Source organism: Filicampus tigris, chromosome 15, assembly GCF_054856515.1.
Source record: "Filicampus tigris isolate MCC_2025a chromosome 15, RoL_Ftig_1.0, whole genome shotgun sequence".
NCBI lineage: Eukaryota > Metazoa > Chordata > Actinopteri > Syngnathiformes > Syngnathidae > Filicampus > Filicampus tigris.
In genome coordinates this window covers 1,031,427-1,049,031 of record NC_141231.1, presented here as the reverse complement: position 1 = coordinate 1,049,031, position 17,605 = coordinate 1,031,427, and the positions used below count along the sequence as shown (strand labels likewise).

Sequence of the window (17,605 nt, the reverse complement as noted above, 5' to 3'; positions counted from 1 at the left end):
TTTCTGGCTCTCTCTTTTGTACCGCTACCCTCCTCTCCCGCGTGCAACAGTCAATAGCACCCGTGCATAAACTTGCGGTAATAAGTGGACTAAACCGAACGCAAGTGGACTGAACCGAACATGCCATACCGAAACGTATTAATACACCCACGTGTACCGTTACACCCCTAATAGCCATATTCTAAACCTAACAGGAAGTCTGGCAATTTTGACTTTATTTTGAAATTTTGCACCAGTTTTGGCCTTTTATAGAGGTAATATTTTAACAAACTCCTCCTACAGAATTTATCCAATCGTCTTCAAACTTTGGGTGTGTCATCTAAACATGTTTTAGTTGAAAAGTTATTGAAAGCTTTATATTTCATCACAGACATTTTATCTGACCATCTTGAAACTTTGGGTGTTTCATCTAAACAGAGAAGCTGAAACGTTTTGTGACCTTGAACGCACCCTGACGAGAACGCAACATTTACTACCTTCGCAAACACTTGGAAATATTTCGCCCCCTCAGTGGGACAAGGGCTTTAGAGGAAGTCTGCCAATTTCATTTGACTTTGAAATTTGGCGCCTAGAAAATGTGTCCAGTTGTCTTCAAACATTCGGTGATTAAACTAAAGATGTTTAAGACGAAATTGAATTTGTAGCCGTGGCGATGCACTGTTTGCAAAACAAAAATTGCTGTTATTGAGGGTCCAAACGGAGGCAAATACTCATGAGACTATGCACACATAAGGCCTGGCAAGAGCATTTATATTTTAGAGGGTTCTTGTCCTGTTCATGTGTGAGTACCCCAATGTGGCCATGATTGCGAGGCCCTTTTATAGCTGCGGCGCAGCTCAAGTTGATTTTGAGTTTTCTGAGTAATTGGGGTAAACATTTAAGGTGAATCTTGATTGTTGATCCTTAGAGATAGTCATGTCTGATGTCTTTCATTACACTTAAGTCAAACTCAAGGCCCAGGGGCCAGATCCAGCCTACTGCGTAATTTTTTTTGTGGCCCACTAAAGCGAGGGGTGAGACCGTTGACCTTTTTTTTTTTTTTTTTTTTTTCTGTTTTTAATTTGCACCTTAGCAGATACAAATGATGAAAGCCAACATTAACTGCCCAGCTCACTATCCCTTAGATAGTGTTTTGACTATGGATGTTCTGCTGAGCAATGTCATATTTGTTTTTCCACAGAGATGCTGATGAAACTAAAGAATGGATTGAGGAAAAAAACCAGGCTCTCAACACAGACAACTACGGTCACGATTTGGCTAGTGTTCAGGCTTTGCAGCGCAAGCATGAAGGCTTTGAGAGAGACCTGGCAGCCTTGGGTGACAAGGTTAGTTTGTCATGAAGAATATTTTAACAATATTGTAAAGAAAAATTTACCCTCATTCAATAATAAATGCATAGAAATGTTCTTACTCTGCGCACGTTAAGCTTGTTTGAGTTTGTATTTTTTAAATATACAGTATATTCCATATTAATTTTCAAGGCTGCATATTTATTTTTATGCTTAATTTTAGGTAAAGAGATGACAATGCCTGAGAATTTAATGTTAAAATTAAGGAGATAAAATAGACAGATTTTCATTTAATAATCAGTTGTGTGTTACATTCTACCGTATTTTCCTGACTATAAGTCAAACTTTTTTTCATAGTTTGGCCGGGGTTGCGACTTATACTCTTCAGCGACTTAGTTTGAAATTATTAACACATTACTGTCATGGATTGTTAGTGCTGACTTATGTTTTGCCTCCCTCTGCAGGCGCTTTAGCACAATTCAGCTCGTATATAAATGTCATTATACACAATTGTCTAAGTTAGTTTCAGACGATGGTTGAACAAGAATAAACCACAAACAGGCAGACATGCTAACGATTAGCAACCGCGATTAGCATTAGTGATAGCAATTAGTATGTTTAGTCAACAACACAGTACAATCAGCCACAATTCAGCTCCTATATAAATGTTGCATGGTCATTACCGGTACACACAAGTGTCCAAGTTACTTACAGACGATGGTTGAATAAGAACGAACCGCAAACAGGCAATTACCTGCCTCTGGCTGGGGTATTGCATCATGCAGCCACACACGTAAGGAGGAGCACACTCAGCAGAGAGGAGAGGAAGACATAATTACGACCGAATACATAAATACTTTTGGAGACTTGGAAACATTCTACATGGTCGGGGATGAATAAAAGACTTATTTAAGCGATCTACAAACGTTTTGGTGAGTTTAAAGTTATCTTACCGTAACTTTCTTGTATGCTACATGTAGCACCGTAGCTCGGTGGAAATTATGTGTACTAAGCGCACAATTTCCTCCTAAAATGCGACTTATACTCCGGTGCGACTTATATATGTTTGTTCCCCCTTATGCATTTTATCGCTGGTGCGACTTGTACTCCAGAGCGACTTATAGTCCGGAAAATACTGTACTTTGGGAGACTCAGCCACACTTATGATTGAGGGGTTACTCATGGTGAAACAAAAGTGTTCGGGGGACACAAGATTAAAAAAAAAAAAAAAGTTGGGATCCACTGATTTAGGACATTAGTCGGTCAACTTGTTAGCAAATTCCCAATTTAAGTTATCGTTAAAATTCTTGTTGTTTTTATGAATGACTGTAGTTCACTATGTTGTGCATCTTGGCTAAAAGATGTGTGTTTAATGCTTTTCAAATGCTGATCCTTGATTATTTGTCTGTAATCATAGTCTAAGGTTCTAAAGTTTATTGCTGAGTATGCACATAATCAACAAAGTAAAAACATATTGATGAATCACAGATATGCGCGTCAAACATACGAAAGGCTCTTTGTTCTCATTTTCTTTCTTTAATTTCACAGGTGAACTCTCTTGGGGAGACAGCACAACGTCTAATACAGTCCCACCCAGAAGCAGTGGATGACATTCAAGAGAAATGTACTGAGCTCAACACTGCCTGGAGCAGCCTAGTAGGACGTGCTGACCAGCGTAAAGACAAGTTGGGAAATTCGCACGACCTGCAACGCTTCCTCTCTGATTTCAGGTGAGGAGAGCTTTTTTTTTTTTTGTGTGTGACTGAAGTCTTTAGTGTTGTAACTTGTGTGTGTGTGCAATGGGCATTGTTGAAATGTCACTGCTAAATAAATCATTTTATTATTTATTCTTTGAAGATGAATATTATATAGACTTTATGTATAATAAAACACTCCCGTGCGCAGTCCCACCGTAATGTTCCTGACATAATTTAAAAATAGGAAAATCAAGATAAATTGTTCAAGAAGTGATTTTTTTTATACATTGGCAGCACGGTGAATATGATTCAGTCAAAAAAAAAAAAAATTGTAACGCTAGTGCCAAGAAAAAAGTTGGGCGCACCAGTACAAAAACTTAGTCTAGAGCGCTGCTATAATTTGTTTTGTATTCATTTTATTCACGTACAGTATATTCTCATGTTTGAGCTTGAATTTATACAACCCAAATGTTTGGAATAAATTGCTAATATTTTTTCATACCTACTATTGCTGACTATTCTTTGTTTTAATAGTGTCACTTAAACAAATCTCTTCTAACATTTCATACTAAAAATAAAAGCATGTTTGTTATTCTGCTCATATCGTATCTGGCAGTACTCTAGCGCACAATATCGGTATCATATTGGAAGTGAAAAAAGGTGCATCAGGACACCCCTAACTTAAATATCCAAAATATTGCCAAACTAATGATGTGAACTTTCCTCTCTGATCATTTACTCTCGCACTTATCTTTTCCTCTTTCCTTTTAGTGCAAGATGTTCCTTTTTTTTTTTTTTTTTTAAAGTTCTAAGACATAATGGCGAAAGTTGTGTTAGTGCATGCTCGTGTCCATTTTTCTCACCAGTTTATCTTATATCATCCGCAGTTGCACATGAAATTATAAATCTGGTTATTATTGTTGTAAAACACACTGTATATCCTGTATAAACTGCAGTCATTGATATAAATGCCCAAAATACAACACGCTAGGCATTAGGGGTGTAACGGTTTTTGTATTCAACGGTATGGGCTTTACTGTTCGGTGCACGCAGTCATACGACGAATACGTCTGATGGGAGAGAAGAAAAAAAAAAAAAAAGTCAACGCCTGAGACCAAGTGACCGCCACATTTGTGGTCAAATTTGTGTTTTGCCGAGTTGTGTTGTTTCCGAGGCTAATGAATGCATCGCGCGGCTCACTAGATGGGAGGGGGTATGGGAGAGAGAGGAGGTCCGGAGGACCAAAGATAGGGAGCCGTGACACTTTGTGAACTTAACGGATGTTGTCCTGTATTGGCGTCGGCTGCGGCCCACAGTAGCCGGTTGGACTAATAAAATGCGTTAAGTAAACTACATCTGACGGCGTGTTCTTCGAAGACACTACAAAGATGGCATCACGCCGACAGTTACCGGGGGTAGAAAAAAGAAACACGCTGAACACCACCAACTTATCCCCGCTACTTTTAAGCAGCCTGGAGAAGTAAAAGCAAACAGAGCCAAATATATTAGTAATTACTGAAGAAATCGGCATATACATGGCAACATCTATGCGCCTATATACTTTAGTCTAGGAGCCGGGCTTCAAACGTTTATTAAACATGCTGGAGCCCCGTTACAATGTTCCATCCCGGGCGCATATTAGCCAGACCGTGGTCCCTGTCATATACAATCACACAAGAGCCGTGGTGGAGCATGAGCTGTCCTCTGCTGCTCTTATAATGAAGTTAAAGTTACTAGTTGGAAAGTGCTATGTGATTTCATGTGCAACCTCATTCTATCCATAGAACAAAGGGTGTTTTCCTGTGTTTAATCTTTCTTATCATTATTATTATTATTGAACAACCCTAATGCGCAAGTTTTTATTCTATTTTGTGCTTGGAATATTTTTTGTTTTATAGCAAATTGAATTGTAGCTTGCTCTCTGTTAAAACTAAATAAAAAAACTAGTCTTATGCATTTGAGACTTACTGCTTTCTCAATAATATCCAACTATTTCACTGATAAAATGATGCAAAACAGAAAACAACAGAAAGAACTCACTACAGATAGCAGTTTAGACCTTGATCTTGAAGTAATATTTGTCTTAAATCGTCTTGCTCTCTTTGTACGCAGAGACCTCATGTCCTGGGTTAATGGTATCCGAGGACTGGTGTCCTCGGAGGAGCTAGCCAAAGATGTGACTGGAGCTGAAGCTCTTCTAGAAAGACACCAGGTGAAGAAATCTGATTGGTTTCGTGTAAAGATTTCTTAAAAAAGCTATCAACATAAAATGTTCCTAACTTTATTTTCATTTGTCCAGGAACATCGCACAGAGATAGATGCTCGTCTTGGTACCTTCCAAGCCTTTGAGCAATTTGGACAGCAGCTGTTGGTGCAAGGCCATTATGCGAGTCCCGAGATCAAGCAAAGACTGGAGGCGTTAGACTTGGAGCGTGCTGACCTGGAAAAGGCCTGGGTACAGCGCCGCATGATGCTGGACCAGTGCCTGGAGTTCCAGGTAAATGTTGAGAAAAGATTTCTTGTTTTTAAAAAAAAAAAGTGTATATGTCATCACTAGCAGCAGTTAGTCTACATTATTGATTGACAATTTTCTGCCTTCATCTCACAGCTCTTTAGCAGGGACTGTGAACAGGCTGAGAATTGGATGGCAGCTCGTGAAGCCTTCCTTGCAAGTGATGACAAGGGAGACTCCCTTGATAGTGTTGAGGCACTAATCAAAAAGCATGAAGACTTTGATAAAGCCATTAATGTGCAGGTGAATTTTGACTCACATTTTGCAGTCTTTGTGGATTGTTTTTTTTCTATAAACCTTTAATTGTCTGGATGCACAGGAAGAGAAAATTGCTGCTCTGCAATCCTTTGCCAATCAACTAATTGGAGCTGACCATTACGCCAAACCTGAGATCTTCAGTCGACGCAATGAAGTTCTTGACAGGTTGGAAACAATTTTATTTTTAAGATCTTGAGAGTTTTCCCAGATCAAACAAAACTTGAATTGATGAATTTTCGAGTTGTGAACCGTGAATAGTGGGGGAGTTCACTGTAATATGAGAAAACTAGGAGGAACAAATAAGTCTCTTAGCTCCCTATTAAGCCAGTATCTCACTGAGCGGCAAGTGTTTTCGCATGATCCAAATGTAGATATATTTTTTTTATTATTATTTGTTTTTTTCCGTCAAAGTTCGTCCAAGGTTACAAATGGTCGCGAAGACGTTCGCCAACGGTTTTAACAGTCGCAAACAGTTTTTCTTGTGGCCAGGAAATTTTGAACATGATCAAAATTTCGTTGCGGTCTATTGAAAAAGTCCCAATACTGAGCTGCTACATAATACACCTCATAAGCAATTACAGGCTATCGGATGGGATACAATGTGGTCATACATAAGCATTAATTTTCAAGTAAGACCTAAATACCTTTAACAGAAACTGAAAACCCCAATTGAAAACTCTAAAACTCTACTTTGAAAGGTGGCGTCGGCTGAAGGCCCAGATGATCGAAAAGCGATCAAAGCTAGGTGAATCCCAGACCCTGCAGCAATTCAGCCGAGATGTGGATGAAATAGAAGCTTGGATCAGCGAGAAACTGCAGACTGCGACTGATGAGTCCTACAAGGATCCTACCAACATTCAGGTATGTATTCATTTTAACCACCTTCAACCCCATTTAGTTAATTGGTAATCAAATAGTGTAATTGGGAAATTGTTCACTGCTCTTCACTTTTTCCACATTGTTACAGCCTTATTCCAAAATGCCCAAAAAGTAATGATTTTCCTTTTAAAAAAAAAAAAAAAAAATTTCAGGGGGTGGTTGCTTGGTCATGGGTTGTTGGAATTGATATTAGCATTATATATATATCACTGGCCAACCGAAATGAAGCAGAAGTTATTCGGGGGTTTTCCCCCAAATGACAGCTCATTCTAACTACATAGCAATGTTGATTGAATTCGATGTATTTTTTAGTCCTACTCTGAATATCTTTAAGCAGCCCAGCCAGATCTGGGGTAAACATATCTGGAGAGATTTGAAAATCGTTGAGCACCTACACTCCCCATCTAACCTGATGAAGCTTGAGAGATTCTGCAACAGGGAATGGGGAGAATTTCACAATTGCTGCCAAGGGTGCATTAACAAAGTATGAAAAAAAAGGAAAATAATACCTTATGTAAATGTAATTTCTCTTTTTTTTTATTTTTAATTAACTTTCCAAGATTAAAAAAACAAACTCTTGAGTGTTTTGAGGATTATTTTTATAAATTCCATTTTGACGTAAGGCTGAAACGCAAGTAAATACGGTTAACTTGAAGTGCTGTGTCTACTTTATGAATGCATTGTATGTTTGACGAAACTCAAGGTAAATTGTGGAAGCGTTACTCCAGCTGTGTGAGACATAAAGTTGCTATAGCTGTGAAAAATAAGATGCACCTTCCTGATTTGTTTATATTTTATTTGACAACGCTAACCCAAGAAAATACAAAATGTAATTTATTTTCAGCTTTAAAAAACATGATTCAAGCCTTCCTGGTATTAGTAAGTGACACTTACACAATCACAAGTCTAAACATGGCATTCTGATTAATGTTGCATTTGTGGAATATGATTTAGGCATCTCGGGGTGGATATTTTATCACTTTTGTGGACTGAAAATGACATCACAGTTGCTCAGGGAACAACCAATCACGGCTCACCTGTTTTCTGAAGCTGAACCATGAATTGTCGTTACCTGAACCCTGAGCAACTGTGATATAATTTTCAGTTGACAGCAAGTGGCAAAATCCCCCCTGTGAGATGGCTAGATTTTGCTACTTAACTCGTATTGCACAAACGCAATATTAATCGGAACGCCATGCTTAGACTAGTGGGGCTGCATAGAACATATTCTTGTGAAGAACAATTTTGGGTTGACTTCCACTTTAAGCCAAAATGTGGTGTAGAGGCAAGCTTCAGATACTGCCATTGAAGTGAAATGGGAACAAAAAACATGGTGCGATTAGCTCATTCACTCCGTGGACGTTTTATCGTCATCAACTCGAATCAGTTTACTGCCACAGATAAATGTATCGGTCAAGTGTGTTTTTCAACAGGTAGTCGTGGAAAAGGGTCTCGCCCAGCTGTTGTCTTTAATTTGCTGTAAAACATTTAAGCGGGACAAAAAGAAGGAATCAGGAAGGGTGCACAACACTATTTTCTTTCAAAGCTGTTAAATTGTATTTTATCATATATAATCTGTCATTTGACAGATTGTCCAACCTCACTTTCCTTTCCGAAGTAAAACTAAATTCACTCCTAATGTCTTTTGCTTTTTCATAGCTATCCAAGCTTCTGGTAAGTTTGAGTACTGTTAGTTTACTAACCAACAGATTATCTTTGTGGATATAATTGGATAAAAAAATGTACATAAACCCTTGTGCCAGATTTTTATAGAAATGTAGAAAAAAAAACTTTTAGTTAAAAGCAGTGGGCAACAGTAGCTCATCTATAAAACTTGGATTTTGGAACCGGAAGGTTACGGCTCAAGTCCGTGGTTTTCTGTGGACAAAGAAAATGGCAACAGTCACCGTTTGCACGCCTGGTCACTCTCACCTATTTCCTTGCACGTCTGCCCGTTTATGATGAATAAAGTGCATTATTGTTTTAATAACCTGTTGAAGAAGCCTCGCTTCTTTCACCTCGCCAATGGGCCACAGTAAACCTTGATTTTTAAAAAAATATATATTTGTGTATATAAGTGTGTGTGCGTGTGTGAACGTGCATGCGTGTATATACCGTATTTTCCGGACTATAAATCGCGTTTTTTTTTTTTTTCATAATTTGGCCAGGGGGGGGCGATTTATACTCTGGAGCGACTTATGTGTGAAATTATTAACACATTATAACGTATCCCTTTTCTTTTCAAGGACAGCAAACAATACACCAAACAACCACAGGAGGGCGTTCTAAGGCTGCATATAAACCTGCATTACATATTGACTTTACAACGGGCAGAATAACCTGTAGTGTATATCATTTCACATGTTGTTGTAACCCACATAAAGAAACATAAAAGTAAATCCTAAAAGCTATTAAAATGCATGGATAATTTAAACGGTTAAAATCTAATATTGTGTTAAATAAATAATTAAATTAGTATGATAAAAAGACAATTTGACTGTCTATCAATCCATCCATACAAAATAGTGTACTGGTCCTCTAAAAGGCGCCGTGCCTGGCAGTGGTATTACATCATCAACCAGCCACACGCACCGAGCGAAGACGAACGAAGAGATAATTACGACCTAATACAAAAATACTATTGGAGACTTGGAAACATTCTACATGGTCCACGATAAATAAAAGACTTATTTAATCGATCTACGACTGATTTGGTGAGTTTAAAGTTATCTTACCGTAACTTTCTTGTAATGCTACATGTGTGGATGTTAGCTAAATGGCATCGTAGCTCGGTGGAAATGATGTGTACTAAGCGCACAGTTTTATTAATTTGATTTATATGGACACGTTACGAGACAGAGACAACTTGGATTCCGAGAGGTGGTGGAGTGGGGGGGCGACTAATACTCCAATGAGACTTATGTGTTTTTTTTCTTCTGTATTATGCATTTTATGGCTGGTGCGACTTGTACTCCGGAGCGACGTATAGTCCGGAAAATACGGTATATGTATGTATGCATGTATATGTATGTATGCATGTATATGTATGTATGCATGTACACTCCTGATCAAGATCTTAAGACCAGTTAAAAAATTGCAAGAATTTGCATTTTGCACTGTTTTATCTTAAGAAGGTTCTAAGTAGAGTTTCAAAATGCAAAAAGGAGAAATGGGAACAAGAGACCAAATGTTTTGAGCATGCAATTTATTGAAAAGAACAATTTAACTGAAATAGGCTGTTCATCAGCTGATCGAAAGTTTAAGACCACATCCTTTAAAAGCCCAAATCTGTGAAAAAAAAAATGGATTCCATATCATTTTCTGTCAAGTAATCACACTGTCAAGACCTCTTGATGGGAAAAGCAAAAAAACTCTCTGCCTTCGAACGTGGCAGGATTGTTGAGCTGCATAGACAAGCCCTCTCACAGTGTGCCATCGCTGCTGAGGTTGTACGCAGTTAGACAGTCATTTTGCATTTCTTAAAAGATCCTGACAGTGGATATCCTTCGTGAAGCCATCTTCACCACTTGGAGCAACATTCCAACAAGCCTTTTGGAAACACTCGCATCAAGCATGCCAACACGAATTTTTGAAGTGATCAACAATAATGGTGGAGCAACTCATTACTAAGTCTGTTTTGGAGACTTTCATTTCTGTTTTATGGGATTTTTGGAGCTGTGGTTTTAAACTTTTAATCAGCTGATGAACAGCCTATTTCAGTTAAATTGTTGGGGGTTTTTTTTCAATAAATTGCGTGCTCAAAACATTTGGTCTCTTGTTCCCATTTCTTCTTTTTGCATTTTGAAACTCTACTTAGAACCTTTTTACGATACAACAGTACAAAATGCAAATTCTTGCAATTTTTTAACTGGTCTTAAGATTTTGATCAGGAGTGTATGCGAGTATATGCATGTATATGCGTATATATACAGTATAAATAACCAAGTGTTGAAAGAAACAGTGCAATATATTTATTTCACTCCCCCATGTGTGCAAATGCTCACAAGTGTTTAACACTGTTTAAAATGTTATTTTTCAAGCATATCCTAATATTTTGAATTAAAAACAATTTTTTAAAAATATGGAGTTCTTTTGTCAGTTTTAATTTTTCGCTTCAGAACCACCAGATGGATTTGAAAGTGGTTCCGTTGTGACAATTTGGCCCCAAAAAGCCTAATGGAAAAGCGCCCATCCGAGGCCAAGCAAGGCTGTCTCGGTGTGGAACTGAGCTAATGGAATAGCGCCACAAGACAGCTTCTTCCCTAAAAGAGAGAATTGGCACTCAGCTGTATATTTTTGTTTCACACCACAAAGAGAAACAGACACCATACATATGCAGTCGTACAAGGAGATATATGTTAAAGCAAATGGTGAATGTTGGCATTCCCTTTGTCCACAGAAAACCATAGACTCAAACTGCGATGCCTCAGTTCCAAAGTCCAAGTCTTTACGCGCACAGGCGTGTGCGTGCATGTGTGTACTCACACCTCATCTGTACACACACACACACAATTTGACATGTATCTGTATAATTTTAGTATACATAAAATTATACATACACACGGCTCCTTAAGAATTTGCGACATCTTTTCCTTTGGGTGAAACTTCTAAATCTAAAGTGTACTATAACATTTACAGGCAAACTGAATTCGACCTTCTCTAAACATCTCCAACTGTTCAATGTTTCAGTGCTTTTTGCATAATTTCTCTTGCAGAACTTGCAGAACTTTCTGGATTTTTGCCATATATCTCCATATTGGAGAACAGCGAGTTGTGCAAAAGTACTGAAAAAGTACTCAAAAGTTTAGAGGTCCAATCCACCTGTAAAGGTTATTTGGAATCTCTTGAAATCTCACCCATAAATCAAAAATCTTAACTTTTTGTGTGTAGTTTATATTATCAATATACTCTATTTATATGAATAAGATTGCCCTTGACGAGGTCTGCGTGGATGTAGCTGAACTTGCATACCTGACCTCATGTTGTTCTTTATATCGCAAACAGTCAACGGCACCAACAATTTGATTAATCCTTATCAATTGATTAGTCAAAGATTTTGCACATCCCTAGCACCTGAGATTACAAAAGATTCTAAATGATTTGAGCAAGAGTTGGTAATAATAAAAAAGACCTGGCTGTCAATGGTTTGTGTAGACTTTTTAAATCCACAATAAAACCAGCAGTGTATACGTTTTGAGTTGTCTTTCATCTTCGCTCATGAGTGCAAGCTTTATTTGTTGTTGTTTTAATTGTGTACATTTGAAAAATGTTTGCTGAAATCTCTTGACATTTCATTAATTATCAATTTAATAGTCATCTTAAAACATCCTACAAATGTTAGAGTACAAAAATGCAAAGTAATGAGATTACACTAATTCCACCTCCATCGCGGGGGTTACGTTCTAGACCTGACCAGAAACATAATCCCAAAAGAATTCAATAATTTAGAGGTGGCTGATACATAGGCCTGAGTTTATTATTTACTGTTTCAATCAAAAATGTAAAAATAGTGTCAGTGCAAGAGAAGTACTATTTAGAATTTTTAAAAATCGAGTTGTAATTACCATCCTCTATTCTATTACAAAGCCGCCGATATTGTCATTTACATAGACACATTTATTCGGATTAAATCCCTGATCGGAATTAAAAAAAATGTTTTAAAGCACACACCCTATTCTGAATGTTCTGGCCGATCCGATCAAGATTTTATTCAGAACAAAGTAGTTTATATCGATCGGCACACATCAAAACACTTATTCTGAAATTTCGGAACAAACCGCCTTTACCGCACATATCTATGACGTCAGTATACGGTTTTCGGTTTTCCATTAGAAGCAGAGCGAGCGAAAGACATGGCGGGCGCAAGACTAAACTGGTGCATTTGCAGCTCCAGTAGGAAGTGTTAAATCGACGTGACGGTGCAGATGGGAAAAATATGAAAAATAAAGCTAATGTTTAATGTAGAAATGGACAGAGCAATGTTGTCTTGACTCTGAAGTCGCTACGGCTTCTTCTTCACCTACTCCCGGTATAGTTGGTCAATCTGCGCATGTCAAAATAATTTGTTCTGCTCAAAAGTATGATGCATGAGCATGCAAGTCATAATCAGATCATTAGTTTTAGTGTCCATGAAAACTGTGCCATCATAATTTGAATCCAAATTCTGATCAAATTAAAGAAAGTTTGTCCATGTAAACATAGCCACTGTATACTAACATGTCTTTAAAGAGAGCCAGCTGTATGTTAGACAGGGACATTAGCTAGACTGGGGATACTCACCCCGAGGTCTCCCCAGTGCGGCGGCCATCTTGGGCAGGGACATTAGCTAGACTGGGGATGCTCACCCCGAGGTCTCCTCAGTGCGGCGGCCATCTTGGGCAGGGACATTAGCTAGACTGGGGATAGTCACCCCGAGGTCTCCCCAGTGCGGCGGCCATCTTCGGCAGGGACATTAGCTAGACTGGGGATACTCACCCCGAGGTCTCCCCAGTGAGGCGGCCCTCTTGGGCAGGGACATTAGCTAGACTGGGGATACTCACCCGAAGGTCTCCCTGGTGCGGCGGCCATCTTGGACAGGGACATTAGCTAGACTGGGCATACTCACCCCGAGGTCTCCCCAGTGCGGCGGCCCTCTTGGGCAGGGACATTAGCTAGACTGGGGATAGTCACCCCAAGGTCTCCCCAGTGCGGCGGCCATCTTGGGCAGGGACATTAGCTAGACTGGGGATGCTCACCCCGAGGTCTCCTCAGTGCGGCGGCCATTTTGGGCAGGTACATTAGCTAGACTGGGGATACTCACCCCAAGGTCCCCCCAGTGCGGCGGCCATCTTGGACAGGGACATTAGCTAGACTGGGGATAGTCACCCCGAGGTCTCCCCAGTGCGGTGGCCATCTTGGACAGGGACATTAGCGAGACTAAGGATACTCACGCCAAGGTTTCCCCGGTACGGCGACCATCTTGGATAGGGACATTAGCTAGACTGGGGATACTCACCCCGGGGTCTCCCAGATGTGGCAGGCATCTTGGACAGGGACATTAGCTAGACTAGGGATACTCACCCCGAGGTCTCCCCGGTGCGGCGGCCATCTTAGACAGGGACATTAGCTAGACTAGGATACTCACCCCAACGTCTCCCCGGTGCGGTGGCCATCTTGGACAGGGACATTAGCTAGACTGGGGATAGTCACCCCGAGGTCTCCCCAGTGTGGCGGCCATCTTGGACAGGGACATTAGCTAGACTAAGGATACTCACCCCAAGGTTTCCCCGGTATGGCGACCCTCTTGGATAGGGACATTAGCTAGACTGGGGATACTCACCCCGGGGTCTCCCAGATGCGGCAGGCATCTTGGACAGGGACATTAGCTAGACTAGGGATACTCACCCCGAGGTCTCCCTGGTGCGGCGGCCATCTTAGACAGGGACATTAGCTAGACTGGGATACTCACCCCGACGTCTCCCCGGTGCGGTGGCCATCCTGGGCACGGATATTAGCTAGACTGGGGATACCCACCCCGACGTCTCCCCGGTGCGGCGGCCATCTTGGACAGGGACATTAGCTAGCCTGGGGATACCCACCCCGACGTCTCCCCGGTGCGGCGGCCATCTTGGACATGGACATTAGCTAGACTGGGGATACTCACCCCGAGGTCTCCCTGAAAGGCGGCCATCTTGGACGGACATTAGCTAGACTGGGGATACTCACCACGAGGTCTCCCCAATGCGGCGGCCATCTTGGGGGTGGACGCAAAATCAACAGGAAGTGACCCGGAAATGGACTGGAAGTGACCCAAATGACCCGGAAGTGGACCGGAAGTGGCCCAAATGACCTGGAAATGAACCGGAAGTGACCCAAATGACCCTGAAATGGAAGGTAGAAAGACATAACAGCACACCTGGCTCTAGTGATAGAAACGCGGTTATGCCCTCCTGGCATAAATGGGTTAAGAGAGAGTAAGATCAATGAATAACAAAAATATTGTACTAACAATGCACTCCTGACGACGACGGTTGATGAAGCTGCCGTAAGGGAGTACATTCGTTTCAACGCCAAAATAAAGATGGAAAAAAAAACGTACAAACTTGTCATACGTGAAAATTGACCATTTAAAAATTTCTGCCTGCTCAAGCTACAACTGCGCAGGTGAGTTTTTACAAACACCGTTATGGGCAATTGCTGGCTGGCTGTGATTCTTCTTTTGTATACCTAGGAGGCTTTATCAATGCTGAAAGTGACCAAGGAAGGCAAGCGCCGCTCTATGCATCTATTGACGGAACACAACCGCCAATCAGCGGCTGGCAAAACAATAGTGTTTCTCTGATTGGCTGAATCAGTAGATACCGGTATTTTTTCGTGATGCATGCGATTTAAACTGAAAACAACACCGCAAAATGTTGGCAAACGTCGACAATACAAAATTAATAATCCCAAAAAATCCAGCGACTGCAAACCCAGAAGCCACAATGAAGGAGGTTTTACGGTATATCGAGTCTGGCTCCATTGTGGTTTCTTGTCAGGTTATCTTTAAATGTTTATTCTGAATACTTTCTGTATTATTTTACTGTGTCTAAGGAAGATGCCTCATCATTTAAAATGGAATGGAATTGGGCTGAACACTTTCAGGAAAAGATCGTATTGTGACTTTTCTCGCAGTTAATGTGATTCGATTCACGATTTTCTTCAAATGATGCTTCAATGCAATAGTCACTATGGACAGTAACATTTAGATGGATGACAGAAAATGGCATCTATTAGTGGAAGGACACTAAAGATGCTGCTTGACAGAGGCAATCATTTTTCAAGGTTTTTCCATGGGTTCAATAAACTAAGAACTAAAGCTTGCTGTCATACATTACATATATAAATATCCAGCATGTTTAATACTCTATATCATTTTTTTAAACAAAAATTGTTTTACATTTTGTACTAATGTACACGTTTATTGTATACATAAATGTAAGAGTATATTTTAAGTTTTTTTTTTTAACTGGAGAGTGAGGACTGAGCAATATAACATTGTTCAAATAATTCAGAACAAAATGTTTGACAGTTAGTGGAGATGATTCCAAGCAACGCTTTTAAATTTTCACCTTAAAATGTCAGAATGTTTAAGCAGAAACAGTGATGGTTCTTACAGCTGTCTGACACAAAATAGCAAAAGTAACTGAGGTGAAAGGTCAAATTGGTTAAAGTGTTAGTTAGGTTCTGTTTGTTAAGGAAATAGTACAACTGATACAAGAAACACATCTAATTTAGGTAAATAGTCTTTTCAGTTTTAGTTACTCATTTAATAAAATTGACGTTTTATGGTGTATGCACCAGAAATACACACATGCCTGTCCTGAATTCCATGGGAAATGCACTAACCCTAAGCAATTAAAAGCAATTACAATGGATTAATTTTTCAATGGCATATATGGTGGAAGCAAACTGGCCACAGCCAAGTTCTTAAAGACTGAGCCACTTTTCAGTCAGAATCTGGTTTCATATTGTCACTTTGAGTTTGTTGTTTTTTTTTTTTTGCCAAGGTCAGTCCACTGCACAATAAAGAAATGGAATAAACTTACCTTGGAATAGAAAGCTAATAAACAAAGTTAGTCAAACAAAACGCTTTCTAATGACTTGTCAAATTTCAGTTTTTTGTGTCCTTGTCATCAAACTATCTACCTTTTCCATACTAATGTCACATTTATAATTATAGTTGCAAACAAAATAGATTGCATTAACACAAATAGCTGGGATTCTAACTTGTGCACTGAACATAATTATTAGAGTATTGCTTCACAAAAAAAAATATAAGTGCAACACTTCTGTCTTTGCTCCCGTGTTCATGGCTCTTAAAGACTTAAAGATCCAAGACTTTTTCTCGTACAAACTCTACTGTGGTGGGGGGATGGCAGCAGGTACACGGCGTGAATACAATAGAACTACTCATCTTAAAGTGGCCTTTTATCATGTGCAGCCATTGGCACACTTGTGGAGTCATTCTGTCTAATCAGCATTTTTTTCGCACAAAGATTAAAAGTCTTAGATATTTAAGATCAGCTCATGAAAAAATGGGAGCAAAAACAAAAGTTACATTTGTACAGTGCCTTGCAAAAGTATTAGACCCCCTTGCGCTTTTTGACATTTTGCCACAATTCAGATTTCAAACAAAGATTTAAAATTAGATTTTTTTTTGTGAAGAATCAACACCATATGGGACACGATTCTGAAGTGGCGCGGAATGTATATATTTTAAACATTTGTTTTTTACAAATAAAAAGCTGAAAAGTAGGATGTGTGAATTTATTCGCCCCCTTTTCACACTACAGCCAGTTGACTCCAGAAGATCCCTGATGATTTCTGAATGATCCAATGTTGACTTAAATGACTGATGATGATGATAATTAAGAGTCTACCTGTGTGTAATCTAGTCTCAGTATAAATGCATCTGCTCTGTGATGGTCTCAGAGGTCTGGTAAAACAATATTGGGTATCAAACAGCATCATGAAGACCAGGGAACACACTACTCACAAAATTGTGGAGAAGTGTAAAGCAGGATTAGGATATAAAAAGATTTCACAAGCTTTAAACATGTCGCGGAGCACTGTTCAAGCAATCATATTGAAACGCAGAGAGTATCAGACCACAGCAAACCTATACCTTTTAGCAGACCTGAATCCAATTGAGAATCTGTAGAAAGATCGGAAAACTGCTGTTCACAAATGCTCTCCATCTAATCTACCTGAGCTGGAACTGTTTTGCAAGGAAGAGTGGGCAAAAAAATTCAGTTTCTAGATGTGCAAAACTGATCGAGACATACCCCGAAAGACTTAGAGCTGTAGTCGCATCAACTGGTGGTTCAACAAAGTATCAACCTAGAGGGGTGAATAATTTTGCATGTCCTACTTTTCTTTTTTTTTTAATTTGTAAAAAATAAGACTTAACGATTGTGGCCCACTTGTTTGTTGATTCTTCACAAAAACAA

The 17,605-nt window shown here is 39.6% G+C and overlaps 1 protein-coding gene across 4 annotated transcripts in view; it reads left to right on the top strand.

Annotated features, from left to right (window-relative positions):
- Positions 1-17,605, top strand: part of sptan1 (spectrin alpha, non-erythrocytic 1) — a 103,626-nt gene that overhangs the window by 58,574 nt on the left and 27,447 nt on the right. For 2 of the 4 annotated variants that reach the window (XM_086053527.1, XM_086053525.1), the window contains 8 exons: positions 1,181-1,325; positions 2,838-3,019; positions 5,099-5,198; positions 5,286-5,483; positions 5,595-5,741; positions 5,818-5,921; positions 6,455-6,617; positions 8,295-8,309. In XM_086053527.1, the coding sequence (XP_085909653.1) occupies positions 1,181-1,325; positions 2,838-3,019; positions 5,099-5,198; positions 5,286-5,483; positions 5,595-5,741; positions 5,818-5,921; positions 6,455-6,617; positions 8,295-8,309 (1,054 nt within the window). The remainder of the gene's footprint in view (positions 1-1,180; positions 1,326-2,837; positions 3,020-5,098; positions 5,199-5,285; positions 5,484-5,594; positions 5,742-5,817; positions 5,922-6,454; positions 6,618-8,294; positions 8,310-17,605) is intronic. The other 2 variants (XM_086053528.1, XM_086053526.1) reach the window with 1 other exon arrangement.